The sequence below is a fragment of the Chlamydotis macqueenii genome, chromosome 8, assembly GCF_036417535.1.
Source record: "Chlamydotis macqueenii isolate bChlMac1 chromosome 8, bChlMac1.mat, whole genome shotgun sequence".
In the NCBI taxonomy this organism is placed as follows: domain Eukaryota; kingdom Metazoa; phylum Chordata; class Aves; order Otidiformes; family Otididae; genus Chlamydotis; species Chlamydotis macqueenii.
The window spans coordinates 10,484,869-10,508,311 of record NC_141563.1 but is presented as its reverse complement, the minus strand read 5'-3'; the positions used below and the strand labels follow the sequence as shown (position 1 = coordinate 10,508,311).

Below are 23,443 nucleotides of genomic sequence, written 5' to 3'. Positions count from 1 at the left end.
AAAGCCTCAAGGTGTCTCACATGTTCACTGCAACCAGTAGAACTGAAATATGGTAGTTATATAAATATGAGGGGATTTTTTTTTTAATTATAAGTTTCAAGTACTGCTAGTTTACAACATTTTTCCCGTGTAAAGGTTTTCCCTAAAAATACTAGTACTACAGAATGGATGTTTGCTTTAAAACACAAGCTTAGGTTTTGAAGAATAATTGAAAGCCAACGGGTGAATTTTGGGAGCTAGTTTTATTGCTGCAGCATAAAGAGCATTGAATGCCTTCGTTATACAATGCTTTGGTACTAGTCAAAGCTCAGATTCAGTCAGTCTGATTAATTAGCAGCGGCGTGCAAATAGTGAGCTTTATCATTATGATGTCAAAATGAAGTTAAGAAAGGATCTCCTCATTGTCTCCTTTTAAATAACATAAAAATTGTGCTTTACATTTCTTTTAGAAGTACCTCAAAAATATTTGTACTTTGTCTCATCTGAAGAGCTCTCCTGATCCCAATCAGACAATTTTCAGGGCACGTTTTCACTGTAAATGGGTAAATCTGGATGGTTGGGCATTACTGCTGCTTGAAAGTAAGGTGGGTGAAAACCATGATCTTACAGCAGCTGTCCTGGCTTTGAGACTGAGCATCTGCACAGCTGCAACTGATCCAAGATGAAGAATTAGTTTTTTTTTCCTAGCATACATGGGATCTTACCTTGACTGGAATTAGTGAAGGTCTTAGTCTTGAATAAAACAACAAATAGATACCAGTCCTTTGAGAGATACTCAGTCCTCCTGGTGCCCTCCTTCTGGGAGCAGGCCTTACTGCAACAGGTAGGTTCACTGAAATAAACAGGACTGGCTGTGTCTAAAGATGTTGTACCCTACAATAAGTAAATATAAACCCCAAACTTGTTAAGGGTATGTCTGTGTCAATTTTTCTTGGAGATATATGTATTGCAGAAGCTACCTCTGCGGTTACACCTAATTATAAGATGCCGTTGTTTTGTACTTTATGAGTGCTTTGAAAAAATTAGCAAAATCCATTAATATTGTGGGTGGTGAACTCATTTGAAATTGCCTGACGATGCTGTTATTTATACACAGTGGAAAAATCGATAAATTTAATCCAAGCTAAAACCGTCTGGCTCTCTAAAGGTGAAGGCTGCCTCGGTCGCTGAGGACTGGAAATCATTGCCTCATGCTAATTGAATAACATCCAGCAGTTGCGTGGCTGAATCTTCCAGACTGATTCGACTCACAGGGGCTGAGTATCTAAATGAAGAGTATTTGTCATGCTGCAGCCCCGTAGGATTAAGAGCACTTAGATTCATTTGATCTGATGGATTCCAACAATATTAAATAAGTCCATTTTTTTTAATTGTCCTTTGCACCTTGTATTTTCCTGGCTGTGGAAGTCCAGCATCTTACTTTTTGGAAACTGAGCTGTGATATGACAAATATTTCTGGCCAGTATTTCTAGCTCTGGCAGGGCTTGAAGAATTCTTGGCTGGCTTTTACGGTAGGCTGATAGCTTAGACCAAATACAACAAGAGGCAGAGTGCAGCATGTAGAATTAAATCATGTTACTTGTTATTATATTATTTTTCTGGTCTTGAGATTATTCACTGTATTCTGAGTTTTGTGATAAATAGTCATTCTAAAATGTTTTAATCAATACTTAGATGTTAAATAATTTTAAACAAAACATCTGAAGGATCCTTCTGTCTTTCAGCAAGATAATTACACTGGGAAATTTGCTTTCGTCATTCATTTGGGAAGTCCAATTTATTGAACTTTTGTGAGGCAGGATTTCTGCTATCTGTGGTTTCTCCTCTGGAACCTTCTTTGCAGCCGTGTCAAGAAGCACTATTTATAATCACCCAATGACACAAGTTGCATAGTTTAAAGTCTTCGCAAAGGTATCTCATGGGTAGGAAAAAGGGAAGGAGAAGGCTATCATGTGGATGCAAGGCTATGAATTGACTACAATAGAGACATCTTTGTTCCTGCGCACAGTACCATTCATACGTAAGGAAATAAAGGCTGACAAGGTAAGAGTAGGAGCAGAGGAGGACAACTAATGGTGCACAGCTTTCCAAAGAGGTGAGGTTTGAGGTGGAAACCAAGAGAGGAGGAAAGTTTCCCCCAGCCATGCCACCTCCCTGGGGCACTGGCTTTGGCTGCACAGCTTTTTGAGTCAATTGTGTGAATGAACCCTGCAAAAAGACTTAGGGTTTATTTTCAGGCAGATCATTGAGTTAATAGGACTCCTTACAGGGCCAGACGAGTCCTGTTCCTGGCAGGAATGTAGTGAAAGTCCGTGGCCGAGACCCTTGTAGTGAGAGACCTCAGTGAAACGGCCATAAATTGACTCTGAAACTGCACTCTTAATTAGAGAGGGACCTACCAAGAGGTAAATAAATAAATTTCAACATTGAAAAATGTTCTCTGAACATATATTGCTTTATTAATGCTGGCCAGAGTTTCTGATCGGTCCAGGAGAGCGTGTGCTGAATGTCTGTGGAGGTGACTGTGCAGCTCCCCTGGGTCTCTTGGGGGATCAGGGAGGCCAGAAGCCATCCTCCCAGCAGGCTCACAGCAACGCGGCTAATATTAATTGAAAGTGATTTTAAGCTTCAGGAATTTGATGCTTAAACTGAACTCCAAATTAGAGGATTAGGAAGAGACCACCTTAACCATCTAAGTGTTTGAGTTCCCAGATAAGCCTTGGTAAGATCCTGAGCATTCTCTGCACCTGCTGGCCGCTCAATGAGTTGCTTAACGTGCCCTTTCAGAAGTGAGCGGACAGGGGAAATAGCCACGCACGGTCTCGGTCTGAGGCTGGTGTAATCACAGATGGCTCACTGGGCACTGTCTGAGCAGCAGGAAGGTCCATAGATGGGCTGGAGAAGAGAGACCGTGGGCACAGGAGCTGCCAGGTTTGGTGCGAGTACAGCTGTAAGCAGTGCACGGCGAGGCTGTTGTGTTTGCCAAGGCACAGGAGTAAGCCCTGTACATAGTAACAGAAAGGCTTTCATGGTCCTAGAATATTAATAGGACGGTGCAGTGTTACTATTTGTGTATTTATAACTGCAAGTTTAGTGCGATGTGTGACTGCCTGTATTTTCGTTTGGAAGAAACGAGTAGAAGAGTCGTAGCTGAAAGGAGTTTATTTCCTTCTGCTCAGTACATTCAGCTGATAGCTGTTGATTTAAGTGACGTTTAAACATCATAAAATGTACCTCTTGTGTTCCCCCATCTGCTGTTTGCCCTTCCTTTCTCAAGTGAAGGTTATTTTATCAATTCTGCCTATAATGGCACATGCTCGCTGAGCTGGCCACCATGCTGTTCCTCTGGCTGGTTGTTTGCCCATCTTCCCCTTTGGCTTTCCTTCACCATATCCCAGCCATTTCAAACATACACGACGGTGTCAAAAAGAGTCTTTCCAACATAAAGTCATTCATTGTCATCATGAGGTTTAATAGCTACAAAGTTAGCCTTCAGCACATGTGGTCTTCTGCTGGAAGAGTTGTGCAGAGCGTGATTCAGGAGGGCGACATTGTGGGCACATGCACTGTTGGCTTAAGTGGGATTTAGGCACCTCCGTGAGATGAAAAAGGTCCTTAAGTGCTTTGCAGATCCAGGAGCGTGCCCTGGTCAAAGTTTGCATCAGGAAAACTGTTAATGAATTTAAGCACACGGTTCTTTAGGGACATGCTCCATCACGTCTTGTCCCATAGCCTCGGTGTTGTGGGAGGTGGTGCTTTTCATGAGCAGGGTCGGGGAATGAGAGCAGTTCCATATTTCACTGGTAGGCAAAAAAAGTGATCCTGAAATGCAGTTCACACCTCAGTTTGTTTCCAAACTGCTTTTGCAGTCCTTCAGATTGAGAAGCTTTATCTAAGCTTTGTCAGATTTGGCTGCTAAGTGCCAAGCGTGGAAAGCATGGTGTTTCCAGTTGTCTTTGTAAAACTTCTACAGTCTATTTGTTGATGTTCCTGATAGAGTTGATAAGCCTACTTGAAGGTCAAGTGTGCTCCTTGATAGGTCTTGATGTTCTAGGTCTTGCTAGGTCTCTAGTCTGTTTTTAACAGTTGGCAAATACAGGCCAGAGAAAGGCCAAGGAAGGAATGCTTATCAATGGGTCTCTGCCATGGGTTGTTGGAAAGTTGGAAGTTTTGACAGAGCAAATGACATAACATGGTCTTTGGTGGGCCATAGGTATAGAATCTGCAGGGAGCCCCGATCACCATGTCTGTGCTGCTCTTTATTTTGCCAGAGAGATGAGCAAGTGAGAAACATTAATCACAGCTTACTGATTTTTGATTTCAAAATAGATTTTATTTGTTAACATTCTTACTAGCAATCAGGGAAGATTCTTGGCCCGTTGCAGCTGCTGTGCTTTTATATGGCTTACAGTGTTATAAAAAGGCAGAGGGATTATGGGGCTTTGGCGACTTTAATACAATCTATTTTTGCTGTAAGGATCATTGATGTGGTATATGGTTTGAATTAAAGTTCTCATTATCACATTAGGATTAAACAAGGAGTTAATTAAGTGTAGGGAAGTAATTGAATACTAATACTGTAAACTGCAGTGAAAAATGAGACAGTATTTTCATACCAAGCTCTAAGTTTCTTCTCGTTGTAAGTACCATGCCTATGAACGTGCATGAAAGTGTACTTCTGACTCAGGCAGAAAGCTTTTGTTGGCAGTGCTGCACCTTTAGGTAGTGACATGCCAGTCCATCGTTCTCTGAACGCTCCTGTGATGGGACAACCCTGTTAAATTTTAGAGGTGCTTTTCTTATCTTTGCTCTCACCTGACTTGAAAAGAAAATGGAGTGTGTGTTAAAACTTGGCATCTGCAAATGGCTGGAAATCAACTTGCAGACTTGAAAGCTGGTTTTGATTAGAAATAGCAAAATTGAAATGATTCAAAAATGCCTGTTTTGCTTGTCGTGTGAATTTTATTAATTTTAGGAAGAGCTGTTGAGCTGTGAGTCATGGAACATGCGGATGATTTACTTTCTGATAATTCTCCTAGCACCAAATAATTATTTTGTTAAATAATCCAAGATTTGAGGCAGAAAGACAGATCACCCCCACCAGCGTTTTGGCTTGAGAGAGATCTTGAGTACTGTACCACCAATTTTATGTACCCATTAGAGAAGTTGAGCTCAGCTTATTTCTCCTGTAGCATTTATTTACTTCTTTTTTTTTTTGAAGTATGAATGCACAGCGTACCCTGTCCCCTGTGTATGTGGTAATAAAACTTAATGATATTTCAGTGGCAAACCGTGATTTACAGTAACAGAATGAGTACGTTCAGAGAGAGCTTGCAGAAGTCAGACAGATTTGAACTAGTTTTGAAAGAGCTGGGCTCTTTCATCCCCAAATGAAGGGGATCATCTAGATCATCTAGCCTGCTTTTCAAAATAAATGTACTTTCCCTTTTTTTTAGGGAAACTTCAATAGTAAAAAGAGATGGTAGAGCCATGTGCAACTGCTGTCCACTTGCTTACGAGCCTCAGATGGGGCTGCTGCAGGCAGAGACACGCCATCTCTGAATACGGTAGGTTAATGTCGCTGGTTTGAGATACTGCATTAAAAACAGGAGCTTCTTTTGCTCTTAAATATGGCAATACATGTGATACATCCTGACTTCAGCGAGGCTTTAAATACTGTGACCGAAATTGGAAGCATGCTCTGTAGGAGAGATGTAGGCAGATGGGAAAGAGCCCAGAGGGGAGTGACAAGAATAGGAGGTTTAGCAAATGTAAGCGGTAATGGAAGATGGAAGGAATTGATTTGTTCAGCCTAAAAATGCAGAAGGAAATGCAAGTCACCCGATGTATAAAAGGTTGCTTTAAAAGGTATGACAGTCAGTTTTTCTCTGTGACCACTGAGAGATGCAAGAATGCATCAGACAAAGATTTAAGCTGGGTTGTAGGATAAACATTTGAACTTCTAGTGATGTGGCAAAATGAAAGACAGGCTGTTGAGAAAACCTGCAGCATGGGAGTTTGAAGAACAGGTTAGACGGAAATCTACTGAAGTGGTTTGGATATATGCCCTAAGGTGATGCGAGTAGATGACATTTGGAAGTATCTTCCTTTAGTGGTGGTTGATACCATGTGAAACTTTCAGGAGACTAATCTTGTACAATTTCACAATGCTATTTCACATTCTGATTAAGGAGCCATTGAATTTTGTGGGTAAATGAAGGATCCGTCCCTGGCCAGCCTGATCTTGCACGGATGTATGAAACCTCCTTTTCCATGGCCAATCCCTCCCAAGGGAGCACACACCGTGTCCCGGTGCTGGCCTCTGTCATGGCCATGCCACTGCTGGGACTGATGCACAGCAGCTGCACTTGGCTGACACTGACGCTTTCCTGGAGAAAAGATTTACTGCTTTCTGGAAAAGGAGGGCAGTGCTCATTTTGAGTCTTTTGCGTGTCCTCTCCCACCTCTGAAGGGTGATTTGGGGAAGAGATGATGCAGAAGGTGAGATGATGGACACATTAAAATCAGAGTGGACAGTAAAGGCCATAACAGGCATACATTTTGGGACTCTTAAATATTGGACATCTTAAATGTTGGCCATGAGTATTTCCAGGCCTGTAATTGGTTTTTAAGCTAGTTCTTCACCCAGTGGTGGCTTGGATATCTTCCTCTAATCTGCAGCATCTTGAGCATCGCAGCTATTTTTAGACATCCTTGATGGAATACATTTACTCTCTGGTGCCTCTTTTTGCTAACAGTGAGGAGACATGCTTACTTGCCTGCTCTTTTTCCAAGGAAACTTAGAGGAGGTAAACACTTGAAAACCCAGCTTCCGTTACTGATTTAAACAATTTACAATTTTTCAAACCTTTTATAGTTGTCTTTCATTCTGATGTATATTATATCTATTCTCAGTATTACTCTCAGATAAATTTGTTTGGAGAATCCAGACAAAACCCATGTTTATGGGTCTGAGGACTGGAAACTCACTAAATGAGCAGGCTACTGTATTTTTTTTTTGTGTGAAATAATAATCATTCTTTCTACAATTCAAAAGTAATGGCTAACTAAAACAATGAAAAGATGTCACAAAATACATAAATCACGTTTAAGGCTCCTCCTGCACCCATAATGCTTCGCATGTGTGTCTTAGTACATATGTCGTATTTAATAATAATCAAACTATTATGTCCTTTAAAATGTACATTTTACCCACCCTTGCTGAAATTTGCCGTGTAGCAAGAACTATAGCTTCATTTTCTCAAGTCTTAAATCTTACGCCTTGTGCAAATTTGAGAATTAATGCAAATAAAACAGACGTTGAGAGGAGCAAAATACAGACATTGAAAATATGTTCCAGCCATGGTATTTGCATAATTGCAATCTACCAAAAGTCTAAAAATTTGAGCATTGGACAGTGCTGGGAGAATGAGAGCTTCTTGTAGGGAATTCTTGCCACTTTAGAACAAGCATTAATATGGGTTTTTTCCCTTTGTCAGCTGCACAGCTCCATAAGTGGGATATGTGGTTAGCGAGCAGTGTCCATCTGCATGAGCGCGTCGCGTGCAGTGTGTGATGTTCCACATGTTCAGAGGTGTTTCCCATGATGTCAGCCTGGGGAAACTGGAAACACATTGTGGAAATAACGACTGTGAGAATGCCCGAGTGGGACACATCGAGATGGTTGTGTCTGTGCCATTGCTTTGTGCGTGAGACTTAGCTCTATAGGCTGTGAATGCCCCAAACCTTCCTGTTGCAAATATGTTTGTCTTGGTGAGTGGTGCTACTCTGTTTTCTGTCATTTCACTTCTCAAGGTTACCTCGATCAAAATTTCTTGGTACCATTTTATTCTGTTTCCGTTTGGCTTAACTGTGTCTTTTCATTTGCACCATATCTTCTAACTAGTTCTGGTTTTCCTCTTCTGTTAATTGTAAATAACAAACCCAGGACTCGCTGCTTTCCCTTGTTGTTCCATCCTTGGTAAATCTCAGATTTGGACAAGAGGGGAAAAGTATCTTATGTGTATCCTGCCAAATCCCCCGTTAAGATTGGGTTAATGGGACACTCTCGTTGTCCTAACATCTGGGAGGATCTCACTGCAATTTATGGAACTGCTTGGATGTAATAAGAAATGCGTAATAAACATAATCTACTCAAACCTGCCGTTTGCAGATAAAAGCCAGCAACCAGTGTAACTGCAGGCTCTACAAGAGGAGATGCCATCAACATGCTGTTGTTTTGCAGATGGAGGGAGCCGGGTGTTATTTTTAACACCTCCTCAAAGTGGTTGTTTCATGGTCACCGTCTTTTCACTTTTCAATAAGCCTAGCCTAAAATGTAACCTAAAACTTAGTATTACGGCAGTGAGACAGCGTATGTGCACATGGGGAGTCATCAGTCTTGGCTGGTTTTGACAGTGCAGGAAGATCTCAGCACACATTGCCTGACATGGAGGCATCTCTCAGGGTACTGATTTTACAAAGGGTGGGTGTAGAGCATGTTCTAAAAACAGGCTGAAAAAGTTCATTTTTTCCTTTAGAAAACCAACATTCCAAAAAATTGCTGAAATTTTAGGCCCGGCTATTTAAAAAGCCACGAAACAGGGCATGTCTGGTTCTCTAGATATGTTCTCTCGTATATGTTTGAGGGGCATAAAACTCTTCAAAACCATTCCAATAGAAAACTGCAAAAACTGTAGTAGCAGTAACCTGCTTGCCATTCCAGCGAAGTGCCTTCTTGAAGCAAAAACTAATGGCCACTTGCCCTGCTGCAGACGGGCTGCGTCATGCACCGAGTTACTCTCAAGGCTGTCGACGCCGTTTATTCCAGGCTATAAATGTTTTACAGATTTCACGCAGTACTGTTGTTTCATACTTAATGCCAGCTCTTTCCATGTTATTAGACTTGGTGGAAAACTACCTTCAGGAGAAACGTGGAAATTGAGAGCATGAGTAATATATACATCTGCTATAAATAACTATCGTTGTGTAAAAGCTTGTTTAGTGAGAGAGAGCATAATTGACGACACAGGCTTAATAAGCAGAAAGTTAATTTTTGAGCCAGGTTCTGTTATCCAGGATGGCTGTACAATCCAGAAGAGCAACATACCCGCAGAAGCGCAAGGTTAGTTGTGCTTTTTGTTGCGAAGTACCCTAAAACCTCTGAAGTTTCCTCAAAGGTCGGTCTAGTCTTGTAAATTATCAGTAGTGCGGTTTTTAACTTTTATCCATCTATTTTTTATTTGCTAGATAAAACTTTCAACCACTCTGATGTACCAAAGCCGTTAAAGATCTGGTATATTAATGAGAGTTGGAGAGCAGGTCTCCTTTCTGCCCGTAGCATTTTATTTGCAGTGTTTCTGGATATCTTTCAATGTCGGCAACTTCGTGCCCAGAAGCAATGCCATGTCACCTTAATTTCTGGTGTGTATAACTGTGAGGGGCGGTTTTCGGCCTCTTGCAAAGTTGTTCGTAGAGGGGATGTTCCTCAGCTTCATTTGGCAAATTGCTCCCTGCTGAAAATCTTGGAGACGTATGCCTTCCTCTGCTTCCTGCTGGTGTTCCTGTTCTCTGTGAAACGCAATGTTTTATTACATGGATTAGTAAGAGCAAGATAATTTCCTGTTTGAGACGCAACTTCATGCAGCGCTATGGATACAGGTGTTTTGGCTTTATTTGTGTCTGCGATGTTAATTTTCTTATCCTGGCTGACCTTTCAGAGTCCCATGCAGGCTGAAGGAACCAGAAAACACTGATGTTCGGGGTGATTTGAGCCTCACATTTCAGAATGGAGGGGTTTTTCAAGTGAACCCACTTCTCATTTTCTGTAGGGGACACCTTGAAGTTTAGCATTCTATCTGGAGCAAAGACCTTTGAAATAGCAATGTTTGTTTTTCTGGATCTTGGTGTCTCAAGCTATATAGAAAGGAGAGGATTCATACATGTGGGGTGATACAGCTGGAGAGTTGTGAAAGGAAATAGGATGGCAAGGTGCAGGTAAGAGTTTCCCTGCAGGATTTATTGATCATACCCGTTTGTAATCTCATCTGTTTACCTTAATTTCCCCTCTTCATGCCAGATGCTCCCATGTCTACATTTCAGTTCATAACCAGTTCATCCAGACTTTCCAATATTGACTGGGAGGGAGAAGGAGTTGGAAAGCTGATGGAGATGTTAAAAGAATTTGTAGATATTAGATGTAGTAAACATTAATTCCCTTTGAAAATCCTTTCGTGGTGAGAATTGCCCTTCATTTTTTTTTCCCTTGCTCTTTAATGACGTCTTCTGTCAAAGCTTAAAGACCAGTAACTTTCGCTGAGGGTGAACTATATTTAGATACTGCAGGAGAAGTCCTGCAGCTCTCTCCAGAGGGAGCTTTTTCCTTCCTCTTCCCTTTTTTTTTCCTTCTTTTTTTTTTTCCCAACTTTACAGTTCTTTCGGATTTTTGAGATTTTTTGAGATCCTGCAGCTTGAGTTGAGTGTAAAGGGCATGTTAGATGTAATCTAGTAATCCGCCCTCCCCCCCAGTTTTTTACATCTCAAAGGCATTTTTAAAAGCAACTACAAATGGGTTACTGCACCAGTTTCAGCCAAATATGCAAACAGCTGATCCAAGAAAAAAAAAAATAAGCAGGCCAGGTGACAACCTGAACAGAAAGCAAGTAACCTCCGATGAGATGTCCCGGGAGAGGGAGCTCAGTATTGAAGAGCCAGTGGGGCAGGAACTGAAATGGGGCCAAACCTGCAAAGAGAGCAAGTTTTGGTGGCCATGCCTCCAGCCAGTGCCGTGCTCTGCGAGGAGGGTGTTTGCGTCCTCCCTTGGAAGGTTAAATTAGGCTCAGTTTAAACTGCTCTCAGACTTTGTAGCATGTTCTCCGCTAGTCTCTCTTCTCTTTTTTCTTTTTCTTTTTTTTTTTCCTTCCTTTTTTTCTTGGTCTCCATGATTCACCCAGCTCCTTGTAATCCATACTCTTCCGTAGCATCCTTTTGTTCTTCACACTCACCCTGAATTTCTGTGTTGGATTCTTTAGTGGATGATCCGAGGCTGGTGAAGGATCTCACTGTAGGTTTTATTTATTTTGTACAGGCACAACAAGCATTTCTCTTTCATATTTTGAAGGCCTGGCCGAAAGCCACCTTGCATTCAAAGACTCTTGTTGTCTTTAAGCCGGGTCTGGCTTAGCAAGGTGCATAGGTGTATGCATGCATGCGTGTCTGGTAAATAAACACTGAAAGCAATATTATGTAATTTCCCAGATTGCAGCATATGGTTGCCTTTCTGCTGGGCTGTAGAAGGCTGCTTAGGATTTACACTTTCCTTTTTTTTTACCTGTTTTTATTTCATTTTGAGTAATTTTGTGTGTGTGTGTGCTTTCCAAATCCTGCTTTTCCATATTGCATTTGAGGAGCTGGAGTTGCTACAGCGAAATTTCCCAGTAATAACTGGAAAGGAGGAGCTCTGTTAAGCAGCTCTTTTCAGGATGAAGCCTGCTCTCTGGAACAAATTTGAGGAAACCATGAACCTCTGATGAAAGCACAGGATTTTTCTCTGCCAAATGTGGGTTCTACTCCCAGCATCGGTGCAGAGTCTCTGTGTGATGCTGGCTGGGTTTGCAGAATCTGATTTTTTTTTTTTTTTTTTTTTTTTTCCCAAAATAAATGCCAGGCAGTGTGTCTACTTCTGCATTCCCTTTTGCATACCTGAATGGCCGCAATTTGGGCCTGGGGTGTTCAGGATTCAGTCTCTCTCTCTCTGTTACTTGGGGATAAAACTAAAAAAACCTATTAAAAAATAATTTTGTTGCGTCTGATTTCTTAAGAAAGATACTTTATCACAGCACCACAGACTGATTGAGGTTGGAAGGGAACTCTGGCAGTCATCTGGTCCAACTCCCCTGCTCAAGCAGTGCCACCTAGAGCTGGCTGCCCAGGTCTGAGTCCAGACAGCAAGAATGGAGATATTTATAGGGGTAAGGCATCACGAGCAAATCCTTCCTGCTTCCTTGAGGAAAGTTTGGCCTGATACAGCAATAATATTTATTAAAAAAGTCCACTTAAGACTAAGATTTTATTATGAAATACGACCTCAAGCTTCGTGGAAATCCACAAATAACAGCTATGTTTTCAAGTCCTCATTCTGAAGACCAAGGTGCTCTAGGCAGCAGGACAGCAGCACTTGGTCAAATGGACAGGCTGAACATTGTTGTTGCCTCAGATGCCTCAGTTGCAAGCTGCTCCTTAAAGCTGAGCTCCTGTGGTAGATTGCAAACAATGTTTTCTAGGAGCCTGGAGCAAGACAGGCATCAATAATGGAGTGATGCCAGCACCCCTTGACTTGTGTCGCAGTTGTGTTTTCAGGAGTCTATATGACTGCATCCAGAGTCGCAACCGCCTAGGAGGTGTGTTGGAGAGATCAGAGGAGTTTGTTCCATTGTTGGGTTTTTCTTATGACCATTGCTGATAGAAGGTTGCTTTTAAAAAAGACTTATTTTGGAAAGGTAGAAGGTTGTTCTGATGACTGTGATGATAACGTCTTTCTTAGATGTTTTCTCACCATAAGCATCTGTTTTTTTGTCTCCCTTTGCATGTGTGCCATGAAGGTTAAATTCATTACTAAGCCCCAGTTTTAGGGTCCGGAGTGTATTTTGAAGCTGATGTGCATCTGGAGCACACTGTCCAGTGCTCAGTTTTTGCAAACCAAGCTCCTCTCCAGCCTGGTTTCCAAAGCTCAGCCCACACAGGCACCCACCTCCATCATCAGATGAGTCCATGATTTTCATCATCTCTCATGCCATGCGTAGGATCCTGAGAGGAGAAGGAGGATGGACTCCATGTTAGCGCTGTTCACCGTGTCCTGCCTCATCACTGACTGTGCCCTGGTCCCCTTTCTGGGCAGAACAGTGTGTATGCATATACACAGTGTGGCAGGGATAAAGTGATTCCTCTCATGAAATTGGATCCAAGAATAATTTTCTTTGACCAGCATCTGAGATTTTTCAGTGCTGTATTTGCCCCTGCGTTATAAAGTTATCCTGAGTAACATTTTCAGGTGGTTTTGCTTCCAGGTAGCTAAAGAGGAAAGAGGCTCTTTTCCTGCCAAACGATTGTACAAAAAATAAATGCTCGTGCATGTGTAAAGCAAGGAAACTCAAGTAAAACCTCCTAGGTTGGTACTTCTGCCTTGTTCAGCCTGATGCATCAAGACAGTCCGTGTGAAATATTATTACCCGAGGCTGGTCCTCAGAACCGAGGGAAGGAAAAAGTGCTGGGCTGGCATATTGACGTTTTACATCTCATCTTTCATGCCATTCCTAACTGATGCATTTGGTTTCCTTCTTTTCAAATATGATTATTTGAAAGAGTAGTTTATGGTATGAAAAGAAAATAAATGCTTCAGTTTTTCCCCGAATGATTTTAATGGTGAATCACATGGCTCCAGAAAGCAGTTTGAAAGGTGCTGTGGACTCCTTTGAAGAAAAGTGTTATCTTGCTATAAATCAGGAATATTATTTTATAAATATCTGAATAGCTGTAAACTACCAATATTGAGTAAAATGTGGTCTCTGGAGAGACCCTTGATGTTTCTGTCAGCTTCAGTGTATTTTAGTAGCAAATCTGCAGAGACAAATGAATCTTTAAAATGATAGCGATTTGGGGAAATGCGCCACCAGCATCCAGCATCGGTGGCTCCAAGATACAGTTGCAAGTTGGATACTTCAGCCTTTTCCAAATTAAACAAAAAATAGCCTTGAAGCTAAGGATCTCATTTTATGTTTTACTGGTTTGTGGGGTTTTTTCCCCATTTGGTTGTGTATTTGTGTAATTATTGTAACTTTAGAGGAAAAACAATTAAAGACCAAAATGTGACTGTAAATTAATGAAAATTACCCATTAGAATAAGTGGTAGATTTGTTGCCATAATCTGTAATTTATTTTTTCCTGGCCAATTTAATAGATTTAAAAAAATGCATAAAATAATGTGTGGTCTCTTCATAAAATATGTTAGCACTTAAGGAAGCATCTCTTAAAAGTCAGCCCTTCTCTAGCGAGCCGTGAGCATGAAGAGAGTTGAGAAGAACAACTATTAGCAACTTAACCTGGGTCCATCTGTGGCAGTCTTACGAAGAAAATCAAAATACTTCAAACGAAGCTCACGTGTCTCTAGAAATGGGTTTGTAAGAGAGGAAGCATCAAGGGAAATGTTGACAGATAGTTAATTATAATGGCACAAGTGGCTGGTGCTGTGTTAATAGCATCTGGCAGCAGAGTCACCGCCATCTGTTAATGCCCCGAAATTCTGATACAGCGCATCCTTTATGGAGGAATTAACAGGAATTAACAAATCTATCAAATGAAATCACCTTGACTGGATGGCAGCTTTACTTTGATAATGATTAATTGCTAAATAATGGGGAGTAAAATGTCCACTATTTGCCTTTTTACTGTAGACTAGCTGGAGTACGGCGTCCTGGGGGGTTTGCTTTTAAGCTTGTGGTGTGAGACATCGTTTAGTGTATCTCCTTTAAATAACCCTTAGAAGCAGAGCTAAATTTAAAAGAAACTTTTGCATCTTAATTTTTGTGTGCAACAGATTAGGACTCAGAGTTGCGGCTCTGCTGATGCACGGTAACTTATTTGATGTTAAACAAGGGAGGAAATGAGGTTAAACTGACAGAAGTGACCCTTCAACCAAAGTCAAGTCAGCCTGGAAGAGCAGTCTGACAACATTAGAGCGTTTGTCTTCGAAGCGATGGGAAAAATACTTGCTTTGTTTGTATTTGGAAGAATTCTTTTTGAATATCTATTTTTATCAACGCCGATATTTCGATCAATGTAATGAAATACCAGTGCTGTAAGTAATAGCTATAAACAAATCAACAAGCCAATTCAAGACCTGTTTGGGTTTTATTTTTCTCTTAACTCGTCTTTTTCTGTTCATTCCTGCTGAGTAACAGATGGCAAAGGTGGCATATTGTGATTAAATAGAAGAATTGTAAGTAATAGGTAGCTGAGGTGTGTTAATTATCAGGAGCAACAGGAGGGAAAGAGTAAATTTTGGGATCTTGAAGTCAAATAAACTGAAATTTTATTTTCTTTTGTTATCTTCCTATGTGAGTCAGTTAATATTCTGAATATTGCTCTGGACCCACGGAGAGAAGGCAATCTGTATTTTCTTTGTGTCTTTCAGTTTGTTCCTAAGTGATAGACGTTTCTTTAGGCTGAGTTTGTGCTGATTCCAGCTACTGATAGACCTGCACTGATGCCGAACCACAAGTGGAGGTGTGGAAAGTCGGGTTTGCACCACTGTGATTTATCACAGCTCTCGATGCAGGACCTATGAATCAGAGCTTCCCCTCCCTTTTAATTGAGGCAACAGATTTGCAGCAGTTTTTTGGTGGGGAAGGGTCTGTACCTCCAGGGTGGCGATGTCCAGAGACAGAAGATAGCACAGGATTCACCTTGTGTTGCAGTAGGTGGACAGGAGATGTTACGGCTTCAGAACATGCCTACCCTGCGACCAGATGTGCAGAGCAGACCATTCCCAGTTTCTGTCTCTGTGTTGTGGCAAATAAACTGCTGGAACAGACTTGAGGATAAAGGCTCACTTGGTTGCATGAGGTTGGCATTTAGCTAATTTCTGGTTTTGCTGTCTTCTCCGTGAGACCTATCGCTCCCTTTTGTTTTGCTTAACAGTTGTATGAGTTTATTTGACAGTTGTACGAGTAATAGATCAACTCATGTGAGTTGTGTGACTGTGTACGTGCATGTTCACCGCACAGGCAGCGTTGCGCATATGTGGTCATCCCCAGTTAACACTGATAAAATTAGAAGACGCTTTGAAAGCAAGTGGTTTCGTCTTCTGTTCTGCTGCTTTGACATGACATCATGGGACCATGGGCAGGCAGTGGCTGGTGGGGTGTAACGTTAGTTAAGACTTGGAAGAAAGGCTTGTTTCTCTCTCTCTGTTATTTTCATACAAGACACCGTTTTCTGTTTAGGAAGATTAGAAAATACGCATTAAACAGCGTTAAATATGCTGTGGCAGTTGAGGTTTACAGCCCTTGTAGAATTATGCATTAAAATATTAACTGTTAGACAACTGCTTGGGTTTACATTTCTTAAATTGCCATGGGCATGGTGTGCCTAGGAAATTCAGATGGATTTGTGGCGCAGGTGGGTTGTAAGATTTGGCTGAGCTCTCTCCCATCTGCACCAGCAGCTTTCCCTAACATGCAGTGCCAGGAAGATCCAGAAGAGGCCATATCCTTCTCCAGGTTTTTGTAGACAATAGATATGTGCATGCTCTAAGCTTTGGTTTACAGAAGCTTTTGGCATGAGGACAAGATGTCATCTTGAAACAGTGGCTCACAACGAAACACTTTTCCCTCCTCATCCCTTTTTTAAAGGTGTTTTAAATGGCTCTGCGGAGGATGTGGTCGTGTTCTTCTCTGTAAACATAATCTAATTTACTTCCTTGGGCCCTTCGTGTCCAGTTTTCTGGCTGAGCAGGTCAAGTCTGCCATTGCTGCTCTGCTCTGCTCTGCTCTTCTCACTGTCATGTTTAATGTATGCTTTCTCCCACATGGTGTGATGCTAATGTTTCTCACCTCTGTTCTGAGCAAACTTACAGGTCTGGGGTGACTCTAGGGCTCTGCCTTTTCAGTGCTCTGCCTTGCTCTGTTAAAGGTGCCAATTAGCGTTATCATCAGTGCAACTCTGTGAGGAGCCCAGCCATAGCTGCACACCTTGTTTTCCATGGACTGCTAGAGAGTTATTAGCCAGTGCGGTGTTTCATTGCTACACATCCCAGCTGGATTTTGCCTGGTGATGCCGTGGCAATCTTCCTGGCCACTGAGACCGTGACATTTAAATATTGCCCACTCGGGATCATTGCATCAATTGTGTTGCCTTTAATTTCATTTTTTTTATGAGCTTTTCTCATTCAGTTGTACAGGTAGAAGAGCTTGAACCCAGCACGGTGTGACACTGTGATGACAAATGCCTGTCGCACTGTGTGTGCTTCAGATACTGATGGTATCTCTGTTGTGTGTTTTTTGTGTGTTTCAGGAAAAAAGTGCCAGTTCAAACGTAAGACTTAAATCTAATAAAGAGATCCCAGGATTAGTACATCAACCCAGAGCAAAGTAAGTTCAATATTTTTTTTTTTTTTTTGAATCGTAATACAAATAAACAGGATTAAGCAGTATCTGTGAAATTGCCAATTATTGCCTGGAGAAAGCCAGTTGGTGGTTCCAGCAGCCCTAATACTATGCTCAGTTTAAATAAAATAGGTAAGATCACCTGTGTCCTGATAGCAGCAACACAGCCGGGCGGTGCTTCTGCAGGCATCCCTGCAGTGTCCTCTCCTTTGCATGGCTAAGATGCAGGACTTAAAAATGTGTGAGATGCATCTTGTTGTGCCTTATAGAAGTACCATACTGTGTTATTTCTCAGCTTTCCATACAACTTACACATAAACAAACTTATATATGCCCTAGATTTCCTGAATGCTATTGGTTAAGTTCCTAGGGAGGTATTTGCTAACTCTTGGCTTAGGCTAGCGGCTATACTGCCTGGGATTAGGAATGGTAAACTTCTTCCATGTGAAACAATCAAATTGTTTCTTAAAATGAGGGTTATTTTGTGGCTGAGAGTTTCTCCATCCTGTGCTCACAGTTCTGTTCTGTACTCTGACTGAGATCAGTCAGCGCTACATATGCCATGAAATATTTAGCTCCTGTGACAGAGCTGGTTATTGAAATTAGTAACTTGTTTCTTATCTAAATTGCTGTTACATTTTAATCACTAATTGGGTTGAAAAGAACAGATTACATGGAGCCATATATTCAGGTTCGTAACAAAGAAATGATAAAGCTTTACTGTTGGATTTTGAATAGCAGAAGTGCTGTTCTTTATGCCGTGCCTTCAGGGCACTTATTAACTTAAACTTGCTCTGTACCGAGTGTGTTGTGCATGGTTTCAAGTCTGGAAACTTCAGTAATTTCCTAATCTACTGACAGTATCACTCAGCCTCCTTTCAAAAGGAAAAATCGAGTGCTTCAGATGTAATTGCAAAGAAGTTGACAGTAAAGAGGTGGAGGTGAAATCACCCTTCAGGAAAACTGTACTTCGTTTTTGTGGCTTGGTCCTTCCCAGCAGAGTCAGAGAGGTATTTAAGATGCCCTAACAGGACCCTGCTCATCCTGGGCTAAAAAAAAACGGGACATTTCTTCTGATGGATCATCTCTTCTGGTGCATCCAAGGCAGAGGGACTGTGTGGGGTCGGGGGTCCATTCTTTCACCAACTTTTGATTTTAGAAGTCCCTGCAGAAACCAAAACTGACCTTTAGATGGCGTGTTGCCAGAGGTGAATGTTTCTGTCGCAGACCTGCAAAAATAAGGAAGTGTCTCAGAGAGTTCCAGAATGTAACATTACGTTGTTGGGTAAAACATCCGTTGTTTGCCCAAGCCTCTGCTGTTTGCCCAGTGTATCATTGAACTTCTGTTTATAAAGTGGCTACACACATTTGAGTTGCTGATCAGCAAATATCTGTTATCAATGCACAATTTTTTTTAAGGTTTATCATCTGAAAACCATGACAATTCTGACTGCGATGGGGGATGGCATTGGGTGGAAAATGGCTACTTAGCTAAAAGAGCAGAAGTTAATAGAGAAATCGTTAGATGCATCTTGTAGGATCGTTTTTGTAGAACACATGTTATTTCAAAACAAAACATGGACTATATAGCAAATTACAATTCCATGAACAATGGAGGGAGTTTTAAAATGCTGGCTGTGAAATTAAGGTTGTGAGAGCTCTTCCTCTTTATAGGAGGGTTTAGATTTTTACATCTAAAGCCCTGGACTCTAAAACCAGTGTATATAGGGAACCAGCAGTAGATTTACGGAGGTTTTTGACAGAGGTCGAGAGGTTGGGTCCTCTGTCAGTTCCCTGCCCTGCCAAGGATTTTGTAATGTTACACAGATCCTCAAAATACACTGTGTCAACATTTGTGTATATGTGTGTGTGTATTGCATCTCTAAATTGTAGGGCAGTTTTACTGCCCAGCCAAACTTTTCTGAAGATCATAGCCTGCAAGGGCTTTTGGACCTCCCGTGGGACTTTTCATATATATCACAACACAATATGCCTTTTTTTCCCCCTCTTTCCTTTAGTTTCCTTTGGAATTATGGTTGCAGTGAGTTGCTACAGTATAATCTCATTTCATTAGAAACTGGATCTATGCTCTTGCGAAGGCAAGACTATGTTTCTAGTGCTCACCTACCGAGAAAGGGCTGTACTGCCCTAAAGCCCCTCTCCAAGACACAGGAACAGGCAGGTGACAGGGTCGGCTGCCCCAAAGAAGCATTTTTTTCCCCATTTCAGGTGGAGGTGGGAACCTGAGGGACAGGCAGGCAGCTGGGGACAAAATCTCTCACACCAACTGAAAGGTGAATTGTTCCCTCTCCTGAATTACCAGCTTTAGGTTTTAATGCCACTTCTGAGACCTTTTCTTCGGAACTGAGCCTTCATTTATGTCCCGCATAAGCATATCATTGTATATGTTCTTCCTGATAGCAAGTGAAGTATGAATGCTGGGCTTTGTAGGGGAGTGCCATGTGTTGCTGGGCACTTGGGAAAAGTATGAACTCATTACAGCTGAAAGGGTCATGCTGAGGAAGAGGAGTCTGGGCTGGGAATTCAGCAAGCTGGACCAACTCTTAGTGTCAGAAGAAAATATCCAAGAGCTCTGTGTCCTTCTAAGCATTTGTTGTTGCCGTTAACACTGGCACCAGTCTCCCATCCTTCCTTTTTCGCGTCTTTTTTTGTCCTACGTTGAGTCCCTGGTGCTTTACTCCAGCCACCCCGAGGCCCAGGCGCTCCTCCCTGCTGCGGGTCCAGAGGATGCTCCAGCTTCACCTTCCCAGAGGGATATCGTTAATTCAGGAAGGAAGCTCTGACCACCCTGTAACATAAAGAAAGCAGACACACCCCAAATACTGTCTGCTGCGCATCCTCATCTTTGTCTCCTCATCCTTTCCTTTGTGTCCAGCCTTCCTGTATTTTTAGCTTTTAGATCCCCCTTGGGGAAGGGTCTGTTATCTTGTGCCACCATCAGCATTTTGCAGACAACGAATAAGAATATTCTCCAGCCCTCTTCACTGATGCAGAATCGTATCGCTAACCCCTCAGCATCTTGGTGCTCCAGAATTCATTGAATTAAATAATCTGCCAGGTCCACTCAGAGAGCAGTAAGGACCACCCGTCTGGGAGGGGAAGGACCAGCCTGGGCTTGGATTCATTCCTGGGTGTTGAGCATGGAGCCCAGCTGTAGCAGGACAGGCAGATCTTCCAGAGCAAGACTGTGACCTCACGTTGTAGGCATCTTGATGTGCGGTGGTGAGGTTGGCAGTCTTGGGAAAACCTTCTGTGTCAACACAGGGGACTCTGACTGGCCCAAGGAAAGGTCATGGGCTGTTAGGTTTCTGTAATCTACCTGGAAAGGGAACAGTCTCCTCTGGATACGGTACCATCCCAAGTGTAGCATGCATGTGCAGAACCAAATGCAATAATTTTTTCTATGGGCAAACAAAAAAAAAAAAAGAAAAAAAATTGTCATTGTAGACAGAAGTATAAAGTTATTTATTTTTCATAGTAGTGAAATCTTACAGCTGGATCCCTCAGCAACTCTGGACCATAGTGCCTGTATTTTAAAATGGAACAAATCCTGTTGGTACTGATACTCTTCTTTTGCCTTTCAGCATGCACATCTCTGAAAGCCAACAAGAATTCTTCAGAATGCTTGATGAAAAAATTGAAAAGGTAATAAACAATAAAGCAAACACACATTTTCACTCAGGGGGTGGACATGCAGGTTTTCCAGCTCCATGGGGAGGACAATCAGGCGCTGTCTGTTGCAGTGCTCCACGTTCTCCAGTACTTGAAGGGACTCTGGTCTGAGGTACCCCTTACCACTCATGAATTAGTTGAAGCGTAAAGAAGGCCGGAAAGCTGAAGAGGTTGCAGGAGGTATTGGAAAGAAACCTTTGTTTTGTGGAAGCACCGCCAGACTGGGATGAATGGCAAATAAAATCAATGCAAACATTCAGGGTATACATAGGCTGCCGAATAAAGGAGAAGAGCAAAGTGTGGTTTTATGCCCTTAGAGATTTGATCTTTCATTTAATCTCTGTGGGAGACAACTGGAATTTTAATACTGGTAGTACCTGGGATACTCTGCTTATTTCTTGCTGAATCTCTTCAAAATAGCTCCTGGCTCCAAAGGAGCCACTAATGTGGCTCTGTGTATGGATAGCCGAGCCTGAAGCTTGCTGAGTAAAATAATGACGCTGGAGATGTTTTGAAGAAGAGGATGAATAGTTCTTTGCATACCTCATTGTCTTGATGGCAGCTTTCTTGTGTTTCACAGATCTTTTAAATGAGAATCCTGGGTTCTTTGTGAGATAGCAGTGCATAATTGTACTGCAAGATAGATGGGAAACTGAGACTTGAGCATTGAAACGGGCTATTTGGATCAAGCCTAGATCTCAGCATTTGCTTATACCTTAAGCTGATATACTCTTTACACTTGTATTTTGGAGTGGTTTATCTTATTTTGTAATTGATATTAAATATTTGCTTTCCCAATTGGAATAAAGTAATTTTTACTCCCAAATTGTAGTGTTGGATTGCAGAGTGGGAGGAAAATTTTTACTTGGATGATGCTGAATTTCTGCCGTTTTTGCTGACACTCCTGGTCTTAGGTGTTGGAAGTGCTACAGCAGGTGAATCTCTTATTTATCTCAAGGAACAAACTCGTTACACCACTCTAAAAAAAAAAACCTTCATGAAAGCAAAAAGTTAAATAAAGGGGAAGAGTAGAAGTGAGGGGAAGTTTGTAGATTGCCAAATCTCGTACAGAAACACTATACCAGTATTTCACAGTAGTAAGTTTTTTACTTAACCTACATGCACTTAAAAGTAGAATTTCTACATATCCATAATATAGCTAGGTCTCCTTTGAATAAATGCATTCACCCTTTAAATATTTAGATGCTTTTCCTTGATATCATCACATTCCATAATGTCAAACACAGAATCTCCAGTGAAATGGATTTTCCAAAGATCGGTTTTCTCTACAGACCAGACCGTGGCTGTATCTGGTTATGAATTGATGTTAGTTTTTCTTTTTGATATTTGTTTGACGACAGTAATACCATTCACTGCCCAGCTGCCACACTGAGATGCAGTTGACCGTGTCTCCTCGCTGTTTGGTTCATGCTCTCAGGTGTTTGCAGGTGTTGTCCAGGGCTCTTGTACTGATTTATCTTCTGGATTAGGAGATTGCCTATTTGGAGGAAATACACAGTTTTATCTGTCAAAGAGAGAAAGGCAGCTCCCATGCATTTTAAGCTCCTGACAGTTGATGGGATTGGTAGGGGTTAACATGCAGCTGAACATGGGATTTGCTTTCTCTGGGGGCCTCCTGTGCCTGTGTCTTCCTAAGAGAAGTTTGAGGTTTTTTAATTAATCTTGATTAAGATTGGAAATTGGAAAGATTGGATAATAAGAGATTTTGTTTGATCCCTGAGTAGCATTTTGAGTCTCTTCTCCAGAGAAATGGAGGACAGCAGTTAAACAATTAAATGAATGAAATCCCTGAGCAGCTCACTAGTAACAGCTGAAATAGTCTACAGAAGGGGGGCGGTTGCCTGTGGTTGACAAGGTCCCAGAACATGTTGTAGTGTTCACATGGTAACCACGGCCATGAGTAGCATTGGATTTGTAATGGAGACACCCTGTCCATCACTGACTCCATGGGCTGTGTCTGCAGAAACTCTACAGTCAGAATCAAAACATCCCTCAACTTGTCTTGAAATCCCAAGGGGTGTTAGATCATCTGACACAAGTGAGTAACAATAACTAACCTACACACTGTGAATTAGCGAGGAAAATTAAATAGGCATTTTGGACCCAGCAAAACAATTAAATGGACGGGAAGGTCAGCTAAAATAAAATTTCTGCAATCAGAGTGTGAAATGGAAAGAATACAGACTGCTGTTTTAGCAACTGAAAATGTGAAGTATTTATGAGTCCTGGCGATCAAAAAAAGCCTTAATGACGTGGTCCGGAGAATTTCTCTAAAAGTCTAGCCCCTGTCGGTACCCAGCACATGCACCTGACCGCCCACGTGAAGCTGAATTGCCTTCTGCGAATGCCACACAAAGGTGAAAACCAGAATGTCACCCCAATGCATGGAGCTTCCGTCTGCCAAAATTCGGTGTCAAAACACAGCGAAGCATTCAGAGGGAGTCAGATATTCCTGTCTTTGTGTGAGTGGCTGTCCCTGCTCGGAGAGCTGGAGCTGAGCTTGCATGTATGGAGCTGTGTGTGATTATCGTGGTTGAATTCATGTAGTTTGCTGGAAGGAGGAAATACTG

At 41.8% G+C, this 23,443-nt stretch overlaps 1 protein-coding gene across 2 annotated transcripts in view; it reads left to right on the top strand.

The window, feature by feature from the left end:
• The window catches only part of C8H1orf21 (chromosome 8 C1orf21 homolog), a 119,394-nt gene that overhangs the window by 88,377 nt on the left and 7,574 nt on the right, over positions 1 to 23,443 (top strand). For both annotated transcript variants that reach the window (XM_086753554.1, XM_086753555.1), the window contains exons 4-5: positions 17,068 to 17,144; positions 20,765 to 20,825. In XM_086753554.1, the coding sequence (XP_086609680.1) occupies positions 17,068 to 17,144; positions 20,765 to 20,825 (138 nt within the window). The remainder of the gene's footprint in view (positions 1 to 17,067; positions 17,145 to 20,764; positions 20,826 to 23,443) is intronic.